Source organism: Bison bison, unplaced genomic scaffold (genome assembly GCF_000754665.1).
Source record: "Bison bison bison isolate TAMUID 2011002044 unplaced genomic scaffold, Bison_UMD1.0 scf7180017864508, whole genome shotgun sequence".
Classification (NCBI taxonomy): Eukaryota; Metazoa; Chordata; class Mammalia; order Artiodactyla; family Bovidae; genus Bison; species Bison bison.
Genome location: NW_011495064.1, coordinates 4682529 through 4694914, shown reverse-complemented (window position 1 = coordinate 4694914; position 12386 = coordinate 4682529). Strand labels below are relative to the sequence as shown.

The following is a 12386-nucleotide window of genomic DNA, read 5'->3' as shown; positions in this document are numbered from 1 at the left end:
GTTGCTCGCGGGACTGCCCCAGGGCTCACGCCCGTCCCGGAGTCGGCGGCGTCCCGGGGCCGCGGGCAGGTGGGGCGGGGGCGAGGCGGTCCGGGGTTGCTCCCGAGACGTGCACCGTTCTGGCGAATTTTCCTACAAAGTCAAGACCTGCGGGTCCTATGTGTAAGCGCACCCCCATACCCAGGCCTCAGTTCCCCGCTATCGAGGAAGCTGCGAGTGGGATCCCCGGGTCGGTGCCAGGTGATTCCACTGAGGGTACCACCAGGTGACAGCGGGAAGGCGTGCTTTATGAGCTGGCAGTCAGACCACTCGCGCGCCCGCTTTTTATTTCTCGCAGCGAGTGTTTCTCTGGAGCCCGCTCATTGCTTACAATCCGGATTGCGAAATAGAAGCAGGCGCAGTGTCTGTTTTCAGCCCTCTCCATATATTTTGCTGTTGTGCTTTTGCTGTCGGACGACTTCTGGCCAAAGAAGATGGCAACGTCGTTCGTTTGAATTTAGAAGCTAAATTTAGAAGTGAATAATATGCGTTTAATGGTTTATCTTTCTTTTTCTGAATGTTAAAAAACAACACCACTGTCATTAACAGGTTATCCTAACAAAGGTTTCTTTAGCCCGCACCGTGTAAATCTGAAAACGCACAGGACGATGAAGTTATGTAAGCTGTATTAAGGAAAAATAGAAATCCTATTATAAATATAAAACCAATGAATTTTAATAAAACCGCGATGAATAAAGTTACAGGGCTTACATCATGGTATTTATGAGGGTGGCTTTCCTTCAGGCACCCCTGTTCTGTCTGGAATGGCAGTGAAATCATATGTCAAGCATTTTTAGCCATGGAACATACTATTTCGGAGAACACTTTAAAATCAAAGGTTATGTATCTAATAATAACATAGGACTGCAGCCCTTAAAAGACTGTTAATAAAACAGGTTTTTCTCCAGCCTGAGATCTGGAGTTGAAAGTTGGAAAAATCTTTGGCAGGATGGAGGAGATGACCAATAACTTTAGCCACCGCCTTTTTGTTAAGGATTCCGATGTGTTAAGTGGATAGTCTCAGAGAGCGTCAAGGTGTTAGATTGAAATTTTTGTTGAGTGTGGACTCTGACAACAAATATGGATCACTTCTCCTGCCTTAGGTAGTCAGTCAACCCAGAGGGCTCTTGGCTGTCTGAACTACCTCTCCTGGTTTGAGAGCATAGGGATCACTGGTTTTGCTCTTTTATGGAGCAACTAAACTTCATTAGTGTGGAAACCCTGATTAAAAATGTATGACAATATTCTGAGTAAAATGCCCTCATATTTCTCTTGCTGAATTTCAGGTCCTGTTTGTTGGTAGAGTTCATTATTTGCATTTTCTTCAAACCAGATATGAATAACTTCCTGGATCCAATATTTAATATTCCTTATGTTTTTCATGTTACCAATACTGTATCTATAATCTACTTTCATTATAGAGTTCATTCACTTTTACTTGTCTCTCTACCCCTTTATACTGACTTTCATACAAATAAGTATTTAATAAAACTGTGTTTCAAAAATCTTTCATTTTCTACTTCTTCACTTCACCTTCCCTGTGATTACTGATTGAATGTTTATTCTAATAATCTGTATACTTCTGGATCTCTTATCAGGACAGTATCTTTTTTGAAGTAAAGTGGGGCTCAGGTGGGGATATAGCAACAGAAAATTATATGCATCTTCATATAATGCCATGAAAAAATTAAAATTCCAAGGTACATAATTCACTGAGTTAACCCTTCATTTTTTTATAATCAGAATCATTATCGAGTGCTTTAAAAAAAAATTATCTGGCTGTGTTGAGTCTTAGTTACAGCATGTGGGATCTTGTTCCCGGACCTGGGAGCAAACCCTGGCCCCCTGCATTGGGAGCACAGAGTCAGCCACTGGACCACCAGGGAAGCCCCTTGAGTGCCTATTGATACGTTAATAAGACAGTATATTAGGTACTTATGGAATTGAGTTGAAATTCTGGGATTTCACCATGAAGACTGTTGACATGGATATGAATAACTTTGGTTTTAGAAAATAATCATAATTTGAACGCGAGAGTATCTTTGGAAATTCTTGATTGCAGAGAGTAAGGGGAAGGGAGGAAGTAGAAAAGTTCAGTGCCTCTAGAGTATTATATCAATACTACAGAGCTGCTGGTCAAGGAGGGTTCACAGGCTGCTTGGGTGTGAGTAGGGGAGAGGAGGGCCCAGCCCAGGGTACAGGAAGTGAGAAATTCATTCAGGTTTTAAGTTGAAACTTTGAAGTTGCCTGTGAATTTTGCAGTTTATTCCATAATAGATCCATATTTGTTGTAGAGTCTAATTTTTTTTTTTAATTCACACTTTAAACTGTTGGGTAAAGATAACACCTCGGGAAGATTCTCCAGTGTAACCTGAGGCTTGGAGTGCCCCTGGAGCTTCTTTTCACAGGACTGCGGTGCAGAGGGGCAGAGGGTGGGGGATGAGAACTTGGACTTCAGAGTCATGCAAATTAGGGTTCCTTCTCTGGGTTCATTTCATTGTACAGTAGGGGAAGCGGAGTTTGGAAGATTTAGGAGTTTGGAAGATTTAGAGCGTGTGAGGAAATGCTTAGTGAGTTGTAGTGTCTCATTATCGTTATTAATCCAGATGATCTTTTCTCACTAGTGGAGCTTTCTAGCCATGGTCGGTTTTACAAACCAGCTGAGATGATAATTTCTGAATTGCCTACAAATGGCTGCGTTAGCCAGAGAGAATTGTCCCTCGGGCTTCCGAGGCCTCTTTGGAGTTGCATTAACTCACCTACTGGAGTGACACGTGGTGGACTGCCAAGTGCCTCTGTGGTCCCCTGGGGCCACCAGGAATCAATGCATATCTTGTCTGGCCTGACATTCCCCGAGGGAGTGAAATTGGTTCTTTGCAGAGAGGCCTAAACCAGTGACTGGCTGCAGGTTTTTGGTTTTATTTGTTTTTATTAATACAGTTGACATTTATTCAGAACCTAGAATTGTAGTAGGTACTATGTAGTACTATGCTTAAGTACTTCCAGGAACATGATTTCATTCTATTTTCTTTTTAAAAGATTTATTTATTTTTGGCTGTGCTGGGTTTCTGTTGCTTCGAGCAGGCTTTCTCTAGTTGTGGCCAGTAGGGGCTACGCTCTTTCAATGCGGTGTGCGGGCTTCTCATTGAGGTGGATTCTGTTGTTGGGGAGTATGGGCTCCCAGGTTCATAGGCTTCAGGAGTGGAGCGTGTGGGCTCAGTAGTTGTGGCGCCATGACTCAGTGGCTCTGCGGAACGTGGGATCCTCTCAGACCAGGGATCAACCCCCTGACCCAGATTCTCAACCACTAGACCACCTCATTCCGTTTTCTGAACAGGTTTGCTGGATGGGAGGTGATCTCCAGGTTTCCTGAGTTAAAGCAGTGCTCAGTGGTTAATCCTGGGTCCGGTGGCATCCTGGTTGGATCGCCATGTTTTCAAAATGCCAAAATAATCCCAGTTTACACCTGAGGAGTAGGTTAATTGTTGGAAAAACTACATTTATCTTATGCTGATGATCAGCAGCGGTCATCACTGTAACCTTTTTATTATTTATGAGAACAGGAGGAGCCGAGACAGTTAGCTTTCTCAGTTCCTGGATGAAACCACAAAGCCGAGATAATTGACATGCCTGAAGTCACGCAAGTAAATGGTGGGGCTGGATCTAGGACCAGGGCTTTTGACCCTTGTAAGTTGTCTGTTTTCTTTAAACATTTTGAGCCATTAACTATTATTGTGCAATAGGAGGATTGTAGAGAGTGAAGAATGTTCCTCAGGAACCATTGGGTGATCCTTAGAGTTCTCGTGGGCCCCACCACTTCTTCCTTTACATAAGTAACCATGACTGTCTTTCCACAGACACAACAGAACCAACGAGCAGGGAGTATAGTTGAAAGCTTTTTTCCCCAGAGGAGAAGAACCATATCGCTCAAGGATATCACATGAGTCATTTGGATGTGGGGGGTTATCTTTACAGTGTAGCCCAGCCAAGAATCTGTTTGTAACAGTGACTGATAAATGAAGAAACGAGTATTTTGCATCCTTGAGCAAGTTTTTCTTTCCCTTTTCCCCTTGAATAGGGAGAAAGAAGCATCCACCTATGAAGACCGTGCAGACAGTCCTGAATAATAATTGTGAATGGTGTGGCTGCCAGACTAGTTCTGCTGAGCATCTGAAATGAACCTCTCCTATTGATTGTTTCAGTTGGCCCCGAGCCAGGAGTACTGGGTTTGCTTGACTTCAGGATAAAAAGAAACGGACTTGGTTATCATCGTAAACATATGAACCAGTGTGATGGTGAAATGAGATGAGGCTCCGAAATGGAACTGTAGCCACTGTTTTAGCATTTATCACCTCGTTCCTCACTTTATCTTGGTATACAACATGGCAAAATGGGAAAGGTAAGGAAAACGTCTCCAAAAAATGTGCATGCAGTGTGTTTGGCTTTTTGCTTTGTCAACGGTGCATAAATGCTCTGAGTTGAACACCCCTACAGTCTGCGTATTTCATGCTATCTGCTGGCGGCCTGCCAGTTTCTTTCTGACACCGAAATGAAACAGTATTCTTGGACGGAGGACACAAAATTTCTCATTTGAATGGGGTTTGCTTTGTTTCTTGATTTCTTGTAATTGCTCGTGTAGAAACATGCTCATCAGCGGTTTGTATTATAAATGACAGCCAAGTTGAGTAATGAAGACTTTCATTTTGGCATTTTATTTTTCATTATTAAACATCATCAATGTTTAATAAGCTTCCTTGTACCGGATATTGTATGAAACACTTAGAAGGACACAGCGGCTTCATGAAATTTATACGCTGATTATCCTGATGATTTGGTGCTGTGTAGTTAATGATTTAAACCGCATGTGTTGATAGGTTGCTCTTTAGGTAAAAGTATTTTTGAAGTGGGTGAGAAATTCGTCTGAAATTTTAAAAATTAATTCTGTTGAGACTATTGAACTGTGTTTTTAAGGAAGGTTATCTGTTTAGAGATTGGAACTGTATTGAAGGATAGTGTATTTCTTTTAAAATATATACAGTAAATTCCTACCCCTATTTTTATTATTTGTAGACTTTTAAGTAAATAATGTACTTGTTTATGGCTGCCCTAGTTGCAGCCATATGGATTGCAGCCTGTGGGCTTTCTCTAGTTGCGGTGAGCAGGGGCTACTCTAGATGCAGTGCATGGACTTCTCTGGCAGTGGCTCGTTGCAGAGTGGGCTGTGGGTGCACAGGCTTAGCTGTACCACAGCATATGGGATCTTCCCAGACCGGAGGGTGAACCCATGTCCCCTGCATTGGCAGGTGAATTCTTAACTTCTGGACCACCAGGGAAGTCTCCTACCTCTTCCTTTTACATATCTCTTTTCCTCATATTAATCTAGGAAATATTAATGGCAAGAAGAATGGAGATTTGTTAGAGTCAGGGTAGAGTAGTAATCATCACTTGGTTATCAAAAGGTGCTATTGTTGGCATTATTGACTTGCATGAAGGTAACTTTATTCTCTATTAATTTTTCTCTGGTGTGTGTGTGCTGTGACTAAGTCACTTCAGTCGTGTCCGACTCTGTGCGACCCCATAGACGGCAGCCCACCAGGCTGCCCTGTGCCTGGGATTCTCCAGGCAAGAACACCAGAGCGGGTTGCCATTTCCTTCTCCAGTGCATGAAAGTGAAAAGTGAAGGTGAAGTTGCTCAGTGTGTGTGTAGATATGTATATATCTGTGTCAGTGTGCATATATTCATGAAATAAGCTGATATAAGCAGGCAAATGTACTCTGTGCTTTGAGCAAGTTTAGTATTGTTTTTCTCTTTCTCTGAGTTGGGCTCTAATTTTGGAAGGCATTCTTTGGGGGGAAACACTTACTGAAGATCTTTCTTCTTTGCAGACAAATACATACATTTTAGATTTCATTTTTTAATCATACCAAAAGGAGAGGACTTACTTAGGAAGAACTTAGTTAATCAAACTATTGGTTGGCCCTGATGTGAGTAGAACATATGACTGGCTTTAGCGGTCAATTTAGAAAATAAGAGAGTTAATCCTGAGAGTATATGGAATTTTTCCTTATCAGGAAACTTATCTACCCAGAAAGTTATAGTAACAGAAAATTGACCCTTTTGACTGGGTCTTATTTAAAACTTTTGGCATCTCCATTCCATTTATCTGATTTCTTACGTAAAGCCATTACTAAGCACTATTTTTGTGTGTGTTAGGTTGTCTTTAGAATCAATATTAATCAAAAAGAATATACAGGTTTTGTCACCAGAAGGGGAAAGAATGTGGTATTCAAGCCACACACACACAGTCTCTCTGCTTCGGGTGGCACTCTGAGCAGCTGTAATCCTCCTGTGCATATTTTTCTGCTCTGTTTTTCGGTTTGGTGTTTTGTCTGAACTCTTTCAGGTATCAACAGAGGTCTCCTGTCGTGCTTATGTAAAATCCCCTGTGCTTTAATGACATCGTTTATGTAACCACTCTAACTGCTGAGCATTTGGATTCTTTCTAGATGGTTCTGGCAGTCAGCCTGGATTTTCCAGAGCCGGCCTCATTTCAGATGTTTAATTCTTGTATACTCATAAACCACATGCTCTGCTTTTTATATGGAAAGCGTGGTTTCCGTAATCGCTGGATGTTGCTGGGCTCAGAGTTGTTGTTTTTCATGCATGCATCACTTCCTTTCCTGTGCCTACCTCGTGCCCATCTCTGTGTTATATGCTGTAATATGCAAAGGAAGGAGAAACTACTCACCTTTGGAAATCTCAAGAACCAGTAGGGGAAGGTGCAAGTAAAAAATGTGATACCATCTGATAGATAGAGCAGTAACAGAGTGCATATTACAAGTTATGAAACAATAACATAGTCTCATTTAATCCTCATAACAACCCTAGGAAGTATGATTACTCACTTTCTATAGATGAGGAAACCAAGGCTGAGTATAAGAAACTTGTCAAGGTCGTACATTAAGTGGAAGAGTGAAGTTTAAGCTCGGTCAGGCTGGTTCCAGAGATGATGCTCTTAGCTATTGGTCTGCTGCCCAGAAGAGCAGAGACCAGGCAGATTAGGGGAGAGTGGGCATGGCAGGTAGAGGGAGCTGCCTTTACTTTCATGAAGCTCTGAGAGAGTGTGGAGTATTTGTGCTTTGGAATTGTAAGATATTCATTGTGGTTGGCAGATAGCGTTCCAGGACTGTCCCAGGGCTTAGCTGGTAATCCCAGTGTGGTCCCTATCATATTTATCCTAGGTCTTCATTTACCACTTGAAAGAATAAATGAGCTGGTCCATGGGATTGGCATAATTTGAGGAAGATATCAGTAACTCCACTAGGAAAGCTGGTGTTCAGCCAGGGTACAAGTTTCTGCAGGGTATACTGGATTCTCACATTAAAAAATGAGACAGAATTTCAAGTGTATGGAAAGCACAGTGGGAAAGCTGTATGCAGGTGTGCAAGTGGGACGAGAATCATTGCATGTCTTACTCGCGTGTGTGTGTGTGTGTGTGTGTGTGTGTGTGTGTGTTGGGGGGGGAGGTGGTTCTCCTGATGAATTTCCTATTTTGGTCAGGTACAACCCAGAAACTGGACATCTTAGACCCCTGTCCCTAGGGATACCTAACATTCATGTATGTGTTTCTGTGTGGACATGTATTTTCATTTCTCTTTATCTACAAGTAGAACTGCTGGGTCGTGTGGAAACTCTATATTTAATCACTTGAGGAGCTGCCAGACTTTTTTCCCAAAGAAGCTGGACCATTGTGCATTTCCTCCAACAGGATATGAGGGTTACAGTTTCTTTACATTCTTGATGATACGTGTTTCCTGGCTTTTGGATTCTACTTGTCCTAGCGGTAGTGAAGTAGTATATCATTGTAGTTTTTATTTGTATTTCTAATAATACCTAGCATCTTTTTATGTACTTATTAGCCATTTGTATATCTTCTTCAGAAAAAAATGTCTATTCAGGGTCTTTGCCTATTTAAAAATTTAAACTTGAAGAATTCTTTATTCTAAGGCCAAAATACGGTAAGGGTAGGGGATCAACCACCTATGTATCTAATATGAGGCTTAAAAGACAAAGCTAGTAAAATCATGGAACTATCAATAAAAATGTATACACACACTAATTAGGGAGCGGACAAAGTAAAAACACATAAAAGATGAGATCAAAAATGTAAAATGAGGGGGTGGAATAAAAAAAAGTGTGCTGTCATTTCAGTCGTGTCCAACTCTTCATGACCCTATGGACTGTAGCCTGCCAGATCCTCTGTCCATGGGGTACCCAACATAGGAACACCTAAATACATATAGCAGTTACTAACAGACATAAGGGAGTAATTAACAATGTAGTGAGTAGGGAGCTTTAACACCCCACTTAAATCAATGTGGATAGATCATCCAGACAGAGAATCAATAAGGAAACATTGGCATTAAATGGCACATTAGGTCAGATGGATTAAATATATATAGGCCTTTCAACTCTAAATGAGCAGAATGCTCATTCTTCTCAAGTGTGCATGTGATCAGTATTCTCCAGGATAGATCACCTGCTAGGCCACAAAGCAAGTCTCAGAAAATTTAAGAAGATTTAAATCATATTAAGCACCTTTTCTGACCACTGCAGTATGAGACTAGGAATCAACTACTGGAAAAAAAAAATATGTGAAGTCTAAACAATATGCTACTAAACAATCAGTGGGTCATTGAAGATATCGAAGAGGAAATAAAAATATACCTTGAGACAAATGAAGATGGAAACACAGCATTCCAAGATTTATGGGACATAGAAGACTCTTCTAAGAGGGAAGTGTATAGCAATACAGGCTTACCTTGGGAAACAGTAACAATCTCAAACAATCTAACCTTACACATAAAGGAACTAGAAAAAGAATAACAAAGCCCCAAGTTAGTACAAGTAAGGAAATAATAAAGATCAGAGTGGGAGTAAATGAAATAGAGATGAAAAAAGCAGCAGCAAATATGAATGAAAGAAACTAACATCTGGTCCTTTGAAAAGATAAACAAAATCAATAAACCTTTAGCTGGACTCCTCAAGAATAAAAGAAGGCCCAAATAAAATTAAAAATGAAAGAGAAGTTACAACTGATACTACAGAAATATAAAATGTAAGAGATTACTATGAAAATTTGTATCTTAGCAAATTGCACAACCTAGAAATAATGGATAAATTCCTAGAAACATACAGTCTTCCAAGATTGAATCAGGAAGAAATAGAAAATCTGAGCAAACTGATTACCTTAATGAAGTTAAATCAGTAATTAAAAAAAAAAAAAACTCCAGAATAACAAATGTCCAGGATCAGATAGCTCCACAGGTGAGTTCTACCGAACGTTTAAAGAACATTTAAATACTTCTCAAAGTATTCCAGAAAGTTGAAGAGGAAGGAACATTTGCAAATTCAGTCTATGAGGCCAGTACTACCCTGGTACCCAAACCAGGCAAAAATATCACACACAAAAAATTATAGGCCAGTATCCTGGATGAACATAGATGTAAAAACTCTCAACAGATTATTAGCAAACTGAATCAACAATACATTAAAAGTTTCATACATCATAATCAATCACAATACACCTCATTAGAAACATTAAGGTTAAAAGTCATATGATCATCTCAACAGATACGGAAAAACATTTTGATAAAGTTCAACATCCATTTATGATAAAAACTCTTAACAGAGTGGGCATAGAGGGAACATACCTCAGTATAATAAAGGCTGTATATGACATACCGCTAACATGATCAACAATGATTCAAGCTTACAGTTAAGTCATAGGAATGTAACATAGCATAGGGAAAATAGTCAATAATACTGCACTGATTTTGTATGGTAATGTCATAGACTTGTCATGATTATTTCATAATGTATTTGATTGTCAGATCCCTATGTCATACATCTGGAACTAACACATCGTACATCAGCTAGATTTCAGTATTTAAAAAGGGAAAAAAAGAAAAAGTCCTTTCTAGATACAAGTTCCTTGTGAGAAATGTGATTTGCAAATATTTCCTATCATTCTGTGAGTTGTCTCTTCATATTCTTGATGGTGTTCTGTGAAGTGCAGAAGTTTTAAATTCTGATGAAGTCCAGTCTGTTTTTTGTTGTTGTTTCTGCTTGTCCTTTCGGCATCATATTTAAGAACCCGCTGCCAAATCTAAGATCGTGAAGATTCTCCTATGTTTTGTTTTGCTCTTCAGTTCAGTTGCTTGTGGTGTCAGACTCTTTGCGACCCCACGCACTGCATGTTTTGCTCTTACATTAGGTCTTTAATCAATTCCAAGTTCACTTCTATGTGTGGTGTAAAGGACCCACTCCATTCTTCTGCATGTGACTATCCAGTTGCCCCATAACCATTTGTTGTGTCTCCTGTAAATAACATATAGTTGGAGCATGCTTTTTTAAAAATCCAGCCTAATAGTGTCTGCCTTTAGACTGGACTGTTACTCATCGACATTTATATGATACTGATGTAGTTTGATTTACAGATGCCATCTTACTCTGTAGTTTTCACATGTCTCATGTCTTTTTTGTTTCTGTATTCCCACTTTACTTTTTTTTGCATTGATTGAATATTTTCTAACGTAGCATTTTCATTTCGTTAGTGACATTTTTCACTATTTTTTGAGTATTTTTAGTGATTGTTCCAGAGTTCACTGTGTACATTTCAGCTTATTGGATTCAAATTCGAGTTTATACTAGTTAATTCTAGTAATACATAGAAAGTTACTCTTATTTAGCTCTGTTCCTTTTCTCCTTTGTTTTGTGGCACTGTTGTTACACACATTACATCTGTCAATGTTATAAACCCAAGAATACATTGTTACAATGATTAATTATTACACCACCTGTTATTTTTTCCTTAGCACATAGCAGCCTTTTTCCCCTCTACCTTTTTTTGTGCTGTTTTTAGCAACTTTATTACATTCCCATGTATTACAGATTCAACAATGCATTATATGCGTATCATTTTATGAAGTTTATAAATCAGTTGAGGGAAAGGAGAAAATGGGCATCAGCAATTATATAATTGCAGACTGTATGGATTGGATCACTCTTATCGGTTGTTTGCAGCCTGGTGAAATTCCTTTAGTATTTCTTATGAGGCAAGACTGCTAGCAATGAATTCTTGTTAATTTTTGTTTATCTTGTAATGTGTGAATTTTATGTTTATTTTCTTAAAAAAAAAGCTCTCCTGGATGTGGGAATCTTCATTGACAGGGTTTTTTTTTTTTTTTTTTTTTTGCGTGTGTGTGTTTGTTTTTTAGTACTTTGTGTTACCCACTGCCTCTAGCCTCTGTTATTTTTGCTGAGAGGTCAGCTTTTAATCTTATTGGGGTCCCCCTTGTCAGTGATAAATCATTTTTCTCTTGATGCTTTCAAGATTCTCTTGTGTTTGACTTTCATCCTTTTTACCATGATGTATCTGTTTATGGGTCTTGCCTCCTAGATGTATGCAGTTCAGTTCAGTCTCCCAGTCGTGTCTGACTCTTTGCGACCCCATGAATTGCAGCATGCCAGGCCTCCCTGTCCATCACCAACTCCCCGAGTTCACCCAGACTCATGTCCATCGAGTCGGTGATGCCATCCAGCCATCTCATCCTCTGTCATCTCCTTTTCCTTCTGCCCCTAATCCCTCCCAGCATCAGGGTCTTTTCCAGTAAATCAGCTCTTCGCATGAGGTGGCCAAAGTATTGGAGTTTCAGCTTCAGCATCAGTCTTGCCAAAGAACACCCAGGGCGGATCTCCTTTAGGATGGACTGGTTGGATCTCCTTGAGGTCCAAGGGAATCTCCAGAGTCTTCTCCAACACCACAGTTCAAAAGCATCAATTATTCGGCGCTCAACTTTCTTCACAGTCCAACTCTCACATCCATACATGACTACTGGAAAAACCATAGCCTTGACTAGATAGACCTTTCTTGGCAAAGTAACATCTCTGCTTTTGAATATGCTATCTAGGTTGGTCATAACTTTCCTTCCAAGGAGTAAGCGTCTTTTAATTTTATGGCTGCAATCACCACCTGCAGTGATTTTGGAGCCCCCAAAAATAAAGTCTGACACTGTTTCCACTGTTTCCCTGTCTATTTCCCATGAAGTGATGGGACCAGATGCCATGATCTTCATTTTCTGAATGTTGAGCTTTAAGCCAACTTTTTCACTCTCCACTTTCACTTTCATCAAGAGGCTTTTTAGTTCCTCTTCACTTTCTGCCATAAGGGCGGTGTCATCTGCATATCTGAGGTGATTGATATTTCTCCCGGCAATCTTGATTCCAGCTTGTGTTTCTTCCAGTCCAGCGTTTCTCATGATGTACTCTGCATAGAAGTTAAATA

The 12386-nt window shown here is 40.1% G+C and overlaps 1 protein-coding gene across 1 annotated transcript in view; it reads left to right on the top strand.

Moving 5' to 3' along the window:
- The first annotated feature begins 1885 nt into the window (after window positions 1-1885).
- The window catches only part of MGAT4A (mannosyl (alpha-1,3-)-glycoprotein beta-1,4-N-acetylglucosaminyltransferase, isozyme A), a 121503-nt gene continuing 111002 nt past the window's right edge, over window positions 1886-12386 (top strand). The window contains exon 1 of the mRNA XM_010829619.1: window positions 1886-4438. Within this exon, the coding sequence (XP_010827921.1) occupies window positions 4345-4438 (94 nt within the window). The 5' untranslated portion in view covers window positions 1886-4344. The remainder of the gene's footprint in view (window positions 4439-12386) is intronic.